This window comes from Nicotiana attenuata, chromosome 3 (genome assembly GCF_001879085.1).
Source record: "Nicotiana attenuata strain UT chromosome 3, NIATTr2, whole genome shotgun sequence".
Taxonomy (NCBI): Eukaryota; Viridiplantae; Streptophyta; class Magnoliopsida; order Solanales; family Solanaceae; genus Nicotiana; species Nicotiana attenuata.
The window spans coordinates 5,310,117-5,325,096 of NC_031991.1; the positions used below are offsets into that span (position 1 = coordinate 5,310,117).

At 38.5% G+C, this 14,980-nt stretch overlaps 2 protein-coding genes across 2 annotated transcripts; both read right to left on the reverse strand.

The window, feature by feature from the left end:
• Nucleotides 3,892–5,351, reverse strand: LOC109223233 (extensin-2-like). The gene has a single exon (XM_019387458.1). The coding sequence runs from the start codon at nucleotides 5,262–5,264 to the stop codon at nucleotides 4,146–4,148; it is 1,119 nt and encodes a 372-aa protein (XP_019243003.1). The 5' UTR covers nucleotides 5,265–5,351; the 3' UTR covers nucleotides 3,892–4,145.
• LOC109223234 (serine/threonine-protein kinase Nek6-like) lies at nucleotides 8,966–14,718 on the reverse strand. Its single transcript, XM_019387459.1, has 13 exons — nucleotides 14,233–14,718; nucleotides 13,142–13,208; nucleotides 12,287–12,352; nucleotides 12,143–12,189; nucleotides 11,858–11,903; nucleotides 11,687–11,767; nucleotides 11,570–11,612; nucleotides 11,434–11,486; nucleotides 11,039–11,120; nucleotides 10,909–10,958; nucleotides 10,744–10,817; nucleotides 10,577–10,628; nucleotides 8,966–10,489 (listed from the first exon to the last, which is right to left on the reverse strand). The coding sequence occupies exons 1-13, from the start codon at nucleotides 14,346–14,348 to the stop codon at nucleotides 9,314–9,316; spliced, it is 1,953 nt and encodes a 650-aa protein (XP_019243004.1). The 5' UTR covers nucleotides 14,349–14,718; the 3' UTR covers nucleotides 8,966–9,313.

Genomic DNA, 14,980 nt, shown 5'->3' on the forward strand with positions numbered 1-14,980 from the left:
CCATGAGAAAGAATTATTGGTTGTCGTCCACTGCTTGCGCCTTTGGAGGCACTATCTGCTGGGTACCCCGTTCGTGGTCAAGACAGACAACACAGCTGTTAGCCATTTCATGACCCAGCCGAAGCTGAATGGTCGACAGGCCAGGTGGCAGGAACTCCTAGATGAATTCCACTTCAAGCTGGAATATCGAAGTGGGAAGACCAATCATGTTGCTGATGCGCTCAGTCAGAGAGCTGATCTAGCATCGGTATGCCTGCTCGCCACCCTGGGGGGAGGGGGGGGCAAAGTAGCCACCTTCGTCAAGGACCAGATACAGGATCTACTCATCAAGGATCCTACTGCACAGTATTTGGTTGATTTGGTAGGACAGGGCAAGACTCGCCAGTTCTACATGGAAGATGGTTTTCTAAAAGTGAAAGGGAACCGATATGTTCCTAAAGGAGGAGATCTGCGAAGGACTCTTCTGGCGGAATGTCATGATACTCTGTGGGCCGGCCATCCCGGTGAAGAACGCACCATAGCGCTACTTTGCCGTGCATATTATTGGCCTCAAATGGCCGATGACGTCGCTCAGTATGTGAAGACTTGTCTAGTATGCCAGAAGGACAAGTCGGACCGCTTGACACAAGCGGGACTCTTGGAACCACTAGCTGTCCCAAAGAGACCTTGGGAAAGCATTTCCCTGGATTTCATCACCGGATTGCCCAAGGTCGGAGATCTCACAACAATCTTGGTTGTGGTCGATCGGTTTTCCAAGTATGCTACCTTTATTGCAGCCCCACAATATATATCAGCAGAAGATACAACTAGACTCTTCTTCTCTCATGTCGTCAAATATTGGGGCCTACCATAAGACATTGTTAGTGATCGTGACTCACGCTTCACCAGCAACTTTTGGACCCAACTCTTTAAGTGCCTTGGGTCAAAATTGAGTCACAACTCAAGTTTTCATCCGCAATCTGATGGCCAGACGGAGCGGTTCAATGGTATGTTGGAGGAATATCTCCGCCACTTTGTAACCGGATCGCAGAAGAACTGGGTGAAGCTTCTGGATGCTGCTCAACTGTGTTTCAATTCACAAAAGAGCTCTAGTACAAACAAAAGCGCTTTTGAAATTATTACCGGACAACAATCGCTACTCCCACACACAGTGAATGCACCAAACATGTCTAAATCTCCTCGAGCTGCTAGCTTCTCAAAAGAGTGGAAGCGAAATTTGGAGATAGTGCGGAGCTATCTTGTCAAAGCTCAAAAGCGGATGAAGAGGCATGCTGATCAAAATCGTCGCTTTGTTGAATAACAAGTAGGAGACAAAGTGATGGTCAAAATTCTAAAGCGGTACTTATTTGCTGGGGTCCATGACCCTCGCCTATTGCAAAAATACATTGGACCCTTGTCCATTGAAGGCGCATTGGGAAAGTTGCATACCGGGTGGATACCCCAGCTTGGTGGAAAATTCATCTTGTCTTCCATGTCGGCCTCCTAAAACCTTTTCGGAAAGACACGGAGGATCCTTCACGGAGCCAGCTCACAATACCCAGTATTCGAGGTCCCAATTCAACCGGAAAAGGCATGTTGAAGCTATCCTTGATGATAGAGTGCTTCATGCCTCTAAGAAAGATCACCAAGAGTTCTTCGTGAAATGGCAGGGCTGTGATGCAGAGGAGAATACTTGGGAGAGGGGAACAAACCTCAAAGCCTACAAGAGCCTAATTGAAGATTATCTTGCAAGTAAGGCGCCGAGGACGTTGCCAACTCAGGTGGGAGAATGTCATGGGCGGCTTTCCAGGCATGCCCCATGACCCCTTGGGCGCGCCCCGTGGCGTCCTGGCAAGCCTCCCAATGCCTAGCGCCACGGACGGCCCCTTGGTCTTGGCCGCGCCAAGTGACAAGCGCGCATGTGCCTCTGTCGCCCCACCGATATACCTCGCCAGCGCCCAGCCGCAGGCAGATGCCAACAGCGCCGCGCGCAGACCATGATGCCAAAGACAATGCTGCTGACAACGGACCTATTTCTGCCTTGTAGAAAACTAAGTCCTTTTCATTGTAAATATAGAGTAGTTTTATTTCATGTACTTCCATTATGTTTCTCTAGCTTAGTCAAGTCTAGTCTTGTAGCTTTGGTTTATTTTTTTTAAACATTATTAGGGGGGATAAAGCAATCAAACTTTCTAGCAAGCAAACAATTCTCTGTACTGGTGTCTCTCGCCCTCGACACCGTGTTGCTTTCTGTAATAGCTTTCATTAATGCAATCAAACTTTCTTTCATTCTAATTTCTGTTCTCTCAATTGCTCTTGACATTGGTTTTCCTGTACGGCACTGACAATCTCGTCTAGCATACGGAGGGGACCTCAGTTGGCGGACAGTAACTGCACTGACATCAGTTGCTTAGCGTTACGTCGCCCTTCCAAGAAATTTCAGGAAGGCGCCGCGTAACAATAATGAATTAGTGATATCCAATTGGTGAAGTAAAGGAATTGACTATTTGCTATGGGTGGGGGAGGAGGTTTCTTTCTTCTTTTTCTAAAGCCAGAATCTATAAGTTGACATGTACATGAAATTATGATATATTGAATATGATGTTCAAAGAAAATCATGCAAAAATAGTGAATACACACATCAGGTATATTTTAAATATATAGGTATAACAAAAATTGCGTGCAATTGCACAATTAAAACTCTTAAGGAACTCGTCTAGGACGAGGCACTCGTAAGACGGTCTAAGACAGGCGCGGGCTCTTATCTTGTAAAATACACGCTCAACGCACGAGGTTCGTCCCATTACTTTAATGCAATCAAGTATAATTAGCCTTGTAAATCCAAAAATTCCTTAACTAAATCTTAACTCTTTAAGAGCCATAATTCGATCATAATTAAGACGTTGAGAACAGTGCAACTAAAAAATGAGTCGTAATATCAAATGTTTTGCGTAATATCAACAGCACATCGTGTTGGAGTTAAAGTATTTACAGATGTTTGTATATTATTCCTGTAAGGCTAATTATCATATCTCTAACTTATCTAACACTTGATTGCATCTCAAATAAGGAATTTAGTAATGTAAATATTAGTTAAAACACTAGATAATTTTTTTCTACTTAAGCGTTATTGGTTAGAGTTATTCGGTACACATACATGTGGGAGGTGTGACATGCGCAAGCTGGCTTATACACGAATTGTCCTAAAACGAGAAAATTTTAAATAGTAGTATTAAGAAAGTGTGTCTCGACTCATTTACTTGTCCGGACAGTGGCGGAGCCACATTCAACCAAGGGATGTCAATCGACACCCCTTCGCCGGAAAATTACACTGTATTGCTAGATATATATATTTTTTTATTTTATGTATATTTACTATACATTGACTCCCCTCGATTTTACGGCATATTCAAATTCTTATATTTTGATACCCTTTAGTAGAAATTTTGGCTCCGCCACTGTCCCCGGAAGTAGATATCACACTTTGTTTCCTTTTGATGTTTGGTTGTTAGGACATTGTAGTTGATTCATATATCATGGAATTATACAAAATTATTGTAATTTATAAATTAGCATAATTTAAAAGATTCATGGGTTTACACGCCATGCCTACGAGCTTATACCTCTCTTTGTGTCCCCGACTTTTAATGCACTATGTCAAATATTAAAATTTGAAATGTGTCATTTTAACCTTTCAATTATTTTATTACATCTTTAGAAATATATTCGTAATTTTAGCCATTATTTAGTGGAGGTTATAAACCATTCTAGGGAAAAAATTATCAAGAGACAATACGGCTTTATTTCAGCTAAAGTTTGAATAGATGTTCAGAAAATATACTTATGAACCAACGAAAGAATTCACTCGATCAAAGCACGCAGTAGTAGACAAAGAAGACGAGAGAATTAAGAAAAGTAGAATGCAAAGAATCTCGATATAATGAGAACAAATGATTGATGAAAATATTGAGAATCTTAAGTAAATCCCAAATAAATATATAATACAAATTATTAAAATAGAAATATATTGAACACAAATAAGCAAAAGCCGATCATTTCGGGAAGCATACAACAAATTTTGGCAGAGGAAATGGAGCTGCAAAAATAAGAAACAAAAAGGAATTTAAAATCATGGGAAATGGCGGAAAATGATTGAATAGTTAATATTAGTAGTAGGTTGGTGGAGGAGATGCTGATGGGGGTGGAGGTGAAGCATAGGTGGCGGATTGCTCGTACTTCTCAGGTGGTGGAGGTGATGCATATGTGGGAGTTTGCTTGTAATAGTTCGTTGGTGGTGGAGGTGAAGAATAAGATGGTGATTTTTCATAGGTTGCCGGCGGAGGTGGTGAAAAGTAAGTAAGCAATTGCTCGTAGTATTTTGGTGGAGGTGGAGGAGATTTATAGGAAGGCGTAGATTCTTGATAGTATGGTGGAGGTGGAGATTTGTAAGAAGATGGTGATTGCTCATAGTATTTTGGTGGGGGTGGAGGTGACTTGTAATAAGGTGACTGCTCATAGTATTTTGGAGGAGGTGGAGGTGACTTGTAGTACGAAGGTGATTTCTCATAATAAGCTGGTGGTGGTGGAGACTTATAGTAAACAGGGGATTTATAATATTTTGTTGGTGAAGGTGACTTATAGTATTTAGACGGAGCAGGCGATTTGTAATATTTTGTTGGGGATGGTGACTTGTAATACTTTGCAGGCGATGGCGATTTGTAATACTTTACGGGCGATGGCGACTTGTAGTATTTTGCGGGGGCTGGCGACTTATAGTATTTTGCAGGAGTTGGAGATTTGTAGTATTTTGCGGGAGCCGGCGACTTGTAGTATTTTGTGGGAGCTGGAGAATTGTAGTATTTTGCGGGAGCTGGCGACTTGTAATATTTTGCCGGAACTGGCGACTTGTAGTATTTTGCGGGAGCTGGAGATTTGTAGTATTTTGCGGGAGCCGGAGACTTGTAGTATTTTGTGGGAGCCGGCGACTTGTAGTATTTTGTGGGGGTTGGAGATTTGTAGTATTTTGTGGGGGTTGGAGATTTGTAGTATTTTACGGGAGCAGGTGACTTGTAGTAGTTCTTTGAAGGAGCAAGCGACTTATAGTAAGGAGTAAGTACTGGGTAATTAGGTAGAGATGGAGATTTGTAATACTTCTTAGAGTTGTAAGAAGGTGAGGGAGAAGCAAAACCATAAGAGTAATCAGCAACAACAGTGCTAGCAGCTAAGCAAATTGCCAAAGCAACTGCAAGGAGAGGCCATTGCCCCAACTTTCCTGAGCTTTTCATTTTGATTTTTGCAACCAAATATAATTGGAGAAGGAAAGAAAAAGAACTAAAACTTGACTTGGATAATACAGTAGGGAACTCTGATTATATATAGCAATGTGACATCTTTATTTTGCCTCAATACAATGCCTTCATGGTTACCCACTAAGATGATAGCAAATTCCAAATAAAAACTTGGTCAGTACTAAGACTTGTCTTGCATAATTGAGTAGGGACCTGTGATTATTATTTAGCAATGTGATTTAGGGTCGTACAATTAGTAGTGTGTTCCTCATAGTCCTACAAGTAGTACTAAGATTATTTTTGTATTATCTTAGTCATGGTTCTTTATTAATACATGTTGTGTTTGTTGTTGTTGTTGCTGCTGTGTCATTCACGCCCGTCAACATAATGCATTGTTGTCACTTTTGTTTACTACTTGGCTATTTTATCTTATCTCTACTGTTCCTTGAGCCGAGGGTCTATCGGAAACAGCCTCTTTATTTTTATAAGGTAAGGGAAAGTTTTGCGTATATAATATTTTTCCCAGACCTCATTTATGGAATTATACTGAGTTTGTTGTTATTGTTGTAATGTGATATCCTTCTTGGCATCAATGCAATGCCTTCATGGTCACCCACTAAGATAATAGCAAATTCCAAATAAAAACTAGGTCACCACTTAGTGGTTCTGACGATGAAATAATAATTATTAACACTGAGAAAAATAAATTTTAATAATTTTAAAAATGCCAGGATACTGCTTGAGTTATGGTATCCTACTATCAAACTAAAATGTTGACTTTTTCTCAAAGAATAAACAGAAAAAAGGGGCGGTTCTTTTGTTCTTCTATCAACTACATAACATTAAGGGGTCATTTGTTAGAATGTATTACGAAAAAAATTTTGGTAAGAAGGGAAATTCGCAGCCGCTACAATCTCTGTCCTTCGGGCCGGGTGAGCACTCTGTGGTGAGCATTTTATGCGCACTGGGTAAACCTCCCCATGTCTAATGGCCTGCAAACCACACAGGAGATGTAAACCGCACTAGGCAAGCCCTGTGCGACAGGCTCAACCTAGAAGGCATTGAGGAGGGAATCGATCCCATCCTCCAAACCAACTGGGCAACCCCGAAGGGTTAAAAAAAATTATACATGTATTAGCTTTGGTATTTTAATTCCTTATTTTTTAATCTATGCAATAACTAATACTTCATCCTATAGTATTTCTTATGCATAGTAAACTATGACATTAGTAGTACCATGGGTTTTAATATATCGATAAGTAAGTACATATACAGAACTACCATTTCAAAAGATTTAATAAACAAACCGAACAATTGATAAGAAATAATCCTAACATAACTAATCTCAATATTAATAATACACCATATTCAATACTATTCTTATATGCCCTACCAAACGACCCTAAATATTGAACATGGAGTTCAAGGAAAACAGTGAATACACACGCAAGAGACACCATATACATCTGGATGTGAGAGTCCCTTATTCCAAACCCAAAACAAATAAGGCCATTGGGCTCAAGTAAAAATTGAAAAATTAGCTTTAAGAAGTCTCATTTAGGGGTATTATCACTTTTATCACTATTTACATCTTATAACCGAAAAATATATAAAATGTGTATAACTTTTGTATATAACATACATAATGTATATATATACAAAAAATATATAAATTTTATACATTTTTTTGCTATTATTTTTACAGCGGCTATACAGTGTAATTCTTATATATTTATTATATACCAGCGTTAAGTTTGAATATCGACTACAAGTCTACAACAGCTCTATAATGTCTGTTAACTAGTAAAGCTAGGGAGAATTTCAAACTAAGCAGAGGGCTAACCAGAACAGTTAAGAAACCATTCTGTTAAATGAGCTAAGCAAATCTTGCTTCTGTTGTTCATTGGTGAAAGAATTATAAATCATGCAAAAATGTAGAACCAATAATAATTTATATTACGGAAAATGGTTTGATATGCTCTTCTACTATGATAAACTATTTAAAATTGTCTCATGTTATACTATCGGACCATAAAATTCCTTACCGTCTTACTGTCCGCACACATTTATCCTTAAGTGGACTGGGGGAGGGGGGGAGGGGGTGGGGCACGTGGCGCTCTTCCATGCCTTTTTTACATCAGGTATCATTTTAATCGACCCAGTCATTTTAAAATGATACCAGATGTAAAAAAGGCACGGATGAGTGTCACGTCCAGAGGCGGATGCAGTTTGATAGTTACGAGTTCAATTGAACCCAAAACTTTCGAAGCAGAGTCGAAATTTATATGTAAAAATTCATTAAAATTGCAAAAATAATAGATTTGATCCCATAACTTTAAATATATAATGTGCTCAATGTTAAAAATCTTAAAAATTGAACCCATAGAATTTAAATCCTGGATCCACCTCTGCACGTATCCCCTCCGTCCACCTAAGGATAAATGTGTGCGGATAGTAAGACGACAACAACAACAACAACATACCCAATATAATCCCACATGTGAGCTCTGGGGATAGTAAGACGACATGGAGTTTTATGGTCTGATAGTGTAGCGGGGGACAACTTTAAACAATTTATCATAGTAGAGGGACAAATCAGACTCTTTTGCGCTTATTGGAAGGTTTTTTTAATGCAGAAGAAGTAATCAGTACATGGCTAAAGTTATGTAATCAGTACATGGCTAAAGTTATGTTGTTTCCCAACACAGGATATGAATGTTACCTTTTAGACAGTATATGGGATCTACTTCTGCACCTCTATGTGACCCAGACAGTTTCTATGCAATCAACTATTTAAGATTTCAACTTAAGTTCAATTGTTTTCATGGATTTATTTCAAAATATTTCCTTGTTTGCAATAGGGCAACAATATTCTTGAGGAATTCAGTGCAAAGAGTCAAACATATTCTCAATACAGTTGGTGAAAAATAAAAATATTGAAGGAGGAAGGAGAAGAAGAGTGTGGAAATGGACCGTTAGGTCTATATTTGCAAATTTTTTTAAAAAACAAGGACTATGGCGAGGCTATGAAACAATTGGACCTACCAATTGAATGATTTATAACCCTCGTAGTTATGACTTTACAAAGATTTCATTAGATTGCGAAAGCTTGTAGCGTTGATCCAACACAGTTCTCTGGATCGGGCTTTCGCCCATTGTCCAAGATTCCCCACTGCTGCCCCCCATGGGAGTCCAAGCCGTGTCTCAGTCCCAGTGTGGCTGATCATCCGAAAAGACCAGCTAAGCACCATTGGCTTGGTCAGCCTTTACCTGACCAACTACCTAATACTACGCAGGCTCATCAAACAACGCTTTTTAGCTTTCTTCAAGATTTGGCCCGAACTGTTCGGCAAATTTCCACGCGTTACGCACCCGTTCGCCACTTTGTTCTAATGACCTTATCCCCAAAAGAACATCCAAAAAATGACAAACTTACAAGAAATTTTCACCAAAAAGAACAAAGTTAAAGCATCACTAAAAGTTCAAAAGCAAGAAGCTGAAGTAATATCATGTCCCGTGTGACCAAATGTGATAAATTGTTCTAGCCAGAAGGAGCAGCTAGCAGTCCACTACTACTAATAAAAAAAAAAAGGACAGTCTGGTGCACAAGGCTCCCGCGTTCACCTAGTGCACAAGTCTACTTCTATTATTAATAATAAATAAATAATAAAACAACCCGGTGCACAAGGCATCCCGCGTTCACGCAATGCACAAGTCCACTTCTATTAATAATATAGTGCCAAAACCAAAACAGAAGATCTTCACAATTCCATCAGATGTCCTACAATTATACACTCAAAACTAAGAAAACCTCAATCCAACAAGCCTCCAACAATAACTTACTTCTCACTTTGGTTGCTCATGTTACACACCAGAGAAGCTCCTTTGATGAAAAATACAATCAAAGTAAGCTTTCCCATAAATCAAATCATTTAGAAGGAAAATCAAACAACAGTCAAGCTAAATACCTATGTCAACCCACAGAAAGCAATCACATCGCTTTGTACAGTAATATTACAGTAAAGGGAAAGCTTGCTATCACAAAATCACGATCCCTTGGCCAATTTTTGTGCACTCATGAGGCTTTTAGTCAACCATATTGCCGTCTCTCTAGATGAAATTGCATCGTCGCCAAATGGTTTCAGCACACCAGCGAGCTCATCAATTTTTTCTTGCTTAAGTAGTCGTGCACAAACCTCTAAAAGGGATTCCAGAGCTTCAGCTCTTTGTTGAGTCGGAGTTTCCCAGTCATTTTTGTGCTCAGCTAATGCAGCTAGTGCCTTAAGCAGTGAAACCCTATCATCTAGCGCTTGAAGAGCATCTTTATCGGTCTGTTTAGCATCTTCAACCATATTTCCTTTCTTTTCTATGTCATCTTTAAGTGGGGTTGAACCATTTCTTTCAGATGCTTTGCTGTCAACATCAACTTCTTTGAACTCGCCAACGTTTTCAGTTTCAGATGCATGACACCTTAGTTCAGCATCAGTATCAGATTTTGCAGGTTGCGTAGTCGATGAAGTGCTCTCTTCGTCAAAGGACCGTGTTTTCTCAGTGGAGCTTCCACTAGACGAAATCATTCTGCTAGGCTTTTCGGAGATGCAATCTAGTTCATTTAAGTCAGCTTCTCCACTGCCACTTGGAGTGCTCAACACCTCAAGGTCTTTTGTTTTGTCACTCTCCCCGTCACCTTCTTCAAATTGTTGACCATGCTCAACAGAAACTTGCTCAGTGTTTGCCGTGAATCTTGAAGATTCTGGCGCATTTGTACTTCCTTCTTGCAATAGAGAGTCGGATTGACCGTCTCCGTTGCAAATAGCTGCCTCACTAGTGTCCCAACATTTAGAATCCGCACCATTTACAAAGATCTTTGTTGAGTAGCTAGTGGGATCAACTCTCTTAGTCTCGAGTTTGGCTTTAAAAGTGTCATAGTTGTCTGATAAATTTCGTGGCCGAATGTTGTCACTTTCATCAAAGTAAATAACGGGGACCTTCTCTTTTAGCCTTAGAGATTTTTCACTTTCATCAAAGTTAAAAACAGGAACCTTCTCTTTTAGCCTTAGAGGTCTGTCTCTTATGAATCTAGGACTGCCAGATTTTCCAGGTGATTGCTTTGCTTTTTCCTTTGGGCTGTTTGGGGACTTCACTGGAAGAAAAGCAGATGAAGGGTTGCGGCAGCGAAGGAGGTATGGTTGCAAATGTTGATGCCTTAACAACTCCGCAGTCTAAAAGTGAACATAAAAAGAAAAAAAAATCAGAAAGAATGACGATTTCAGATTGAATTGCATTGAATATATGCAGCTAGCACTCACTGTTGGTCTGTGTTCAGGGCTTTTCCTTAGCATGCTTTTAATAATCTGTTTCCTGCAAGGATTAATCCATTTTGTCAGTTTGATGATTAGTTGGATTTTTGTGGCTAGAATAACAACCATAAATGCTAGTGGTAGGAAAGAGGAAACAATGGTTGGAAGCTACTTACAGGTTGGAGGAGTATATAATTGGAAGCGGTGATAAAGTACCCCTGTTTATTTTATTGATTAGTCCAGTCATGTCCTGCCGAATAAAAAAAATTTCAGTATACCAAACAAATATATTAAGGTAATGAATGTATTATGTTGTCCGCAGGTAGCTAAGGTCAACTTACTGGAGCTCTAAATGGTGCTTGGTGAGCGGCAATCTCAAACATGCAGCATCCTACAATCACATCAAACTATTATTCCAGTATTAAGGAAATAATAGAAAATGGAAATACATTGCTTCGCCAATTCTCTTACCAAGAGACCATATGTCAGATTTATAGCCATATGGTATATCAGCAAGGAGCTCAGGGCACATATAGTTTGGAGTACCGACAACCTGTTTGGATGGAACAAGTCACTAATAGAAGTTGTTGGCAAGGTAAGAAGTAGTTGCATGTTCCTCAAACACATGAAGACGGGGTTGTTTGTAATTGACAACTGCCGTAATATAAAATTCACTACAAGATGGCATACTATAATATACCTAAAAAGAATAGCTGGTTTCCCCAACCTTGGAGGAGGATGGGGTACCCTCTATCTAGTAACTACTTAAGCATATTGAATCATTGTGTAGGTGATCATAGTTTGTCGTTAATAAGCAGGAGCTGATTTTTCCACTACAGCTGTATGAATATAAAGAGAACTCATACCGAGGAAGCAAGACCGCCTTCTCCATCTAAAAGTTTAGCTAATCCAAAATCGCCTGCATAAATAAAGTGAAAACAAGTTTGATCATAGATAACAGAGAAGCAAGGAGGTAATTTAACACTTGGCCGTCATTCTTACCTAGCCGGATGTCATTGTCCTTTGTAAGAAAAATGTTAGACAACTGAAACCGAAGTAGTTCATGTTAAAACATGTCATACGAGGAAAACTCATAAACAGATCAGAGCCTGCTTATACCTTCACGTCTCTGTGTAGAACACGGTTGGAATGCAGATAATCCACCGCCAGTAATAACTGAGTCAGCCATTTGCAGAGTTTCTGCGGAGGAAAGAGATGGTGATCAAATAACTTTAAGTGAAACATGCTAGTACAGAGAACCCATTATGATGGAAGTTGTATCTAAACTACCTCTTCTGGGAAGAGAGCTCCTCTTGACTTCCTTATGATCTTTGCCCTGATCACCCAGAAAAAGTCAGCGTCCTCGTATTAGACCATAAAACACTCCTATGATCATCTTATTGCTTTCGATCTTTTTATTTAGGTAGAGGTGTCTAAAGATTCTTCATATACTTGCATCAAAGGCTAGTTCACCTCAACAAATATGTTTCAACCATCTTTTGAAAGAAACGTATAAGTAAAGTGCAAATAAGGAAATCATCTAAAAATGCTAGCAAGGTTAGGATAACCACTCACATATCTCCACCTTCACAATAGTTGGTAACGATGCATATAGAGTTCCCCTGAAAGAAAAACAAAATCAGACCTTTTTTGAGGGCAACTCTATGTGGAAATTTTCTCAAATGAAATCCTGTGCTAGAACTGAATAACATAATATACCTTGTCGACCCAAGCATCCTTGTACTCCACGATATATGGATGGCTTAGCTTAGCTATCAGATTCATCTGCCATAGAACGAAACATACAAATATATCATCAGATAATATAATATTATACAAACATGTCTACTCAACACTGTTAAAAAATCGTCCCATTTTAAGTGGCCTAATTTGATGAGGATACTAAATTAATAAGATGAGCTGAATGTGTGCAGGTTCAAAGGTGAGATTCTTTTTTTGATCGGTAAAGGTAAGAATAACCGTAGTCATTAATGTGGTGCTTATGCTTTCCTGAGCCGAGGGTCTATTGGAAACAACCTCTCTATCCTCACAAGGTAGGGGTAAGGTCTGCATACACACTACCCTCCCCAGACCCCACGGTGTGGGATAATACTGCGTATGTTGTAAAGATAAGAATAAAGTTAACTCTTCAATTACTTAACTTTTATTGACTGCAATGACTATTTGCCTTCTAAAAGTCAAAAGGCATTATCCGAGCACTATCTATTTGTTACCATAAACTCAATAGTATCAAAGGCTGCAACAGAAGGTTTGCTTACAAAGGTCAACCCAACTTTCACATGATAATGGCCACATAATTAGAGCAAAGGGAAAGCAGCATTTGGAAAAAAACTAAATTTAGGTTTGAGAATTGCAAGGCAAGGACATTGATGGCTGATGAGGAAAGACAAGACAACGGATTTATTGGCGTCATTTAGACCCTCAAGATATTGGAAACGAGAGACAAACTATCGATGATAAACAGTTTGATTATAAAAGCCAAAGATGGTTGGGTACCGTATGATTATAAAAGCCATACAAAAGAAAACAATAGAAAGAAGCATTTAAAGTGACCTCTTGATGTGCAATACGTTTGAACTTCTCTGACTGCTTTGCTAAAGGTATCTTCTTCAGAACATACCTAAAAGAAAAAAAAATGATAGAGATATCAATGGTCCATTCAAAAATAGTCTTCAACAATTATTACCAGTCTTCTACACAATGGGTTCAGTACTACACAGGAGATTTAGCTCAATCAGAATACGGGTAATTTACAGTTGTATCATTATGTTACCATAATTAAAGCCAACTACACAGTCCATAAAAGCCAACATAAATTCTCACTTTAAAACTGCAAATGCAGCTACATATAAATTGTGGGTTTCTGTCTACGACTACCTTGTTGCCAGTATAAATCACACCATTTTGAATTATTTTTAACTTATGTTACATTATGAACACTGAAAGACTAGAATATTAAAAGAAGATAAGATCGATAACAGCATATAACAAGTTTCCTCTACATGCTTTAAGTAGATAGAAACACTCCATCAAGACAATTTTTTTCTTCTTTTTTTTGTATTCTCGATGACTGAGAAATCCGTTAGGATGAAATGCAGCCATTGACACTCGGGGGATAATGGGCTCGCTTCTCAAACTTTTTCCAACTATTAAACACCAAGATTAGTTCGCATGGCACTGGCCCGAACCTGTGACCTAAGTCACAAGTCCCTTAACCTTTGCCACTTGAATTAAGCCCCGGGGGGCCACTCCATCAAGACAATTTTTGATTAAGAAAGAAGCATATTACAATTAATTCTTGAAATTGATAGTAAAAAGTGCATATCCTCCTCAAACAAGCTACTTATTAAAAGTTTGCCCCTGGGAATTCCAGCAAATGCATTATTACTATAAACAAGTTTTACAAGGTATTCTACTAAATTTCTAAACCATGGACCTACATATGTCATGTGAAGCAAATACCAACATAAAAATAGTAACTAAGTATATAAATTCTGAGAAATGCTTATTTGCTAACACCTAAAGAAGAAAAAATCCATGAAATTTAAAATCCTATACCTCACTTACCCCAAAATTGAAGATTGGCTAAACTAGGAAGCATTAGTGCCAATAAACCAGAAATATACAAAGAATTATTTGCTTACTTCTTCTGCTCAATTATATGAAGAACAAGAAATGCTGCACCAAAAGCTCCTCTTCCAATTTGCTCTATCACTTCATAATCATCTATCTTTGACTTGCTACCATTTTGTGTCTCCATTCTACCCTCAAACTCAAAAGGGTCAACGAAAATACAAACAAAGATTCAGTCTTTGGTAATTAAACTGGTTCTTGAACTCACCCAACTCAAACCTGAGACAAAATATTTGAGGGTCAACACTAGAAATTCTTCTTCAGCAAAAGGCAAATCTTTGGTCTTGCACCCTTAAGCAGAAATTAAGAAAAGTTGGGTTTCTTTGAAATATAATGAAAGGCTGTTTAGGAATGGAATTTGCATAAAAGCTACACACAAGGCTATAATGATGTCAAGCTGCAACAACTATGTGTACGTGTGTGTGTGAGAGAGAAAGACAAGAAAGAGGGCCCAGAGTGCAGAAAGAGGAAGGAGGGTTGGTTGGGCCTTAGGATTTTAGGAAGACAACAAAATTTCAACAATATTGGAGGAAAAGTCAATTAACATATTATTACTATTGGTTTACCACTTCTTCTTCTTCTTCTTTTTTTTTTTTTTTTTAAAATTATCAAAATACCCCCTCCTTCCTATATTTATTTTTACACTACACTCTTTTCTTTTTCTCAATATCTCAAAATAATTAATATCAATTTATTTAACTATTTTTAATGCTTTAAATAATTTAAAATAAATAAATCATTTAAGTTTTAAATTTGATA

Coding starts and splice junctions, on each gene's coding strand:
- LOC109223233 (XM_019387458.1), bottom strand. CDS start 5,264: ATGAAAAGCTCAGGAAAGTTGGGGCAATGGCCTCTCCTTGCAGTTGCT.
- LOC109223234 (XM_019387459.1), bottom strand. CDS start 14,348: ATGGAGACACAAAATGGTAGCAAGTCAAAGATAGATGATTATGAAGTG. Junction 13,209..14,232: donor CATATAATTGAGCAGAAGAA/GTAAGCAAATAA, acceptor TTTTTCTTTTAG/GTATGTTCTGAAGAAGATAC. Junction 10,959..11,038: donor ATCTGACATATGGTCTCTTG/GTAAGAGAATTG, acceptor ATGTGATTGTAG/GATGCTGCATGTTTGAGATT.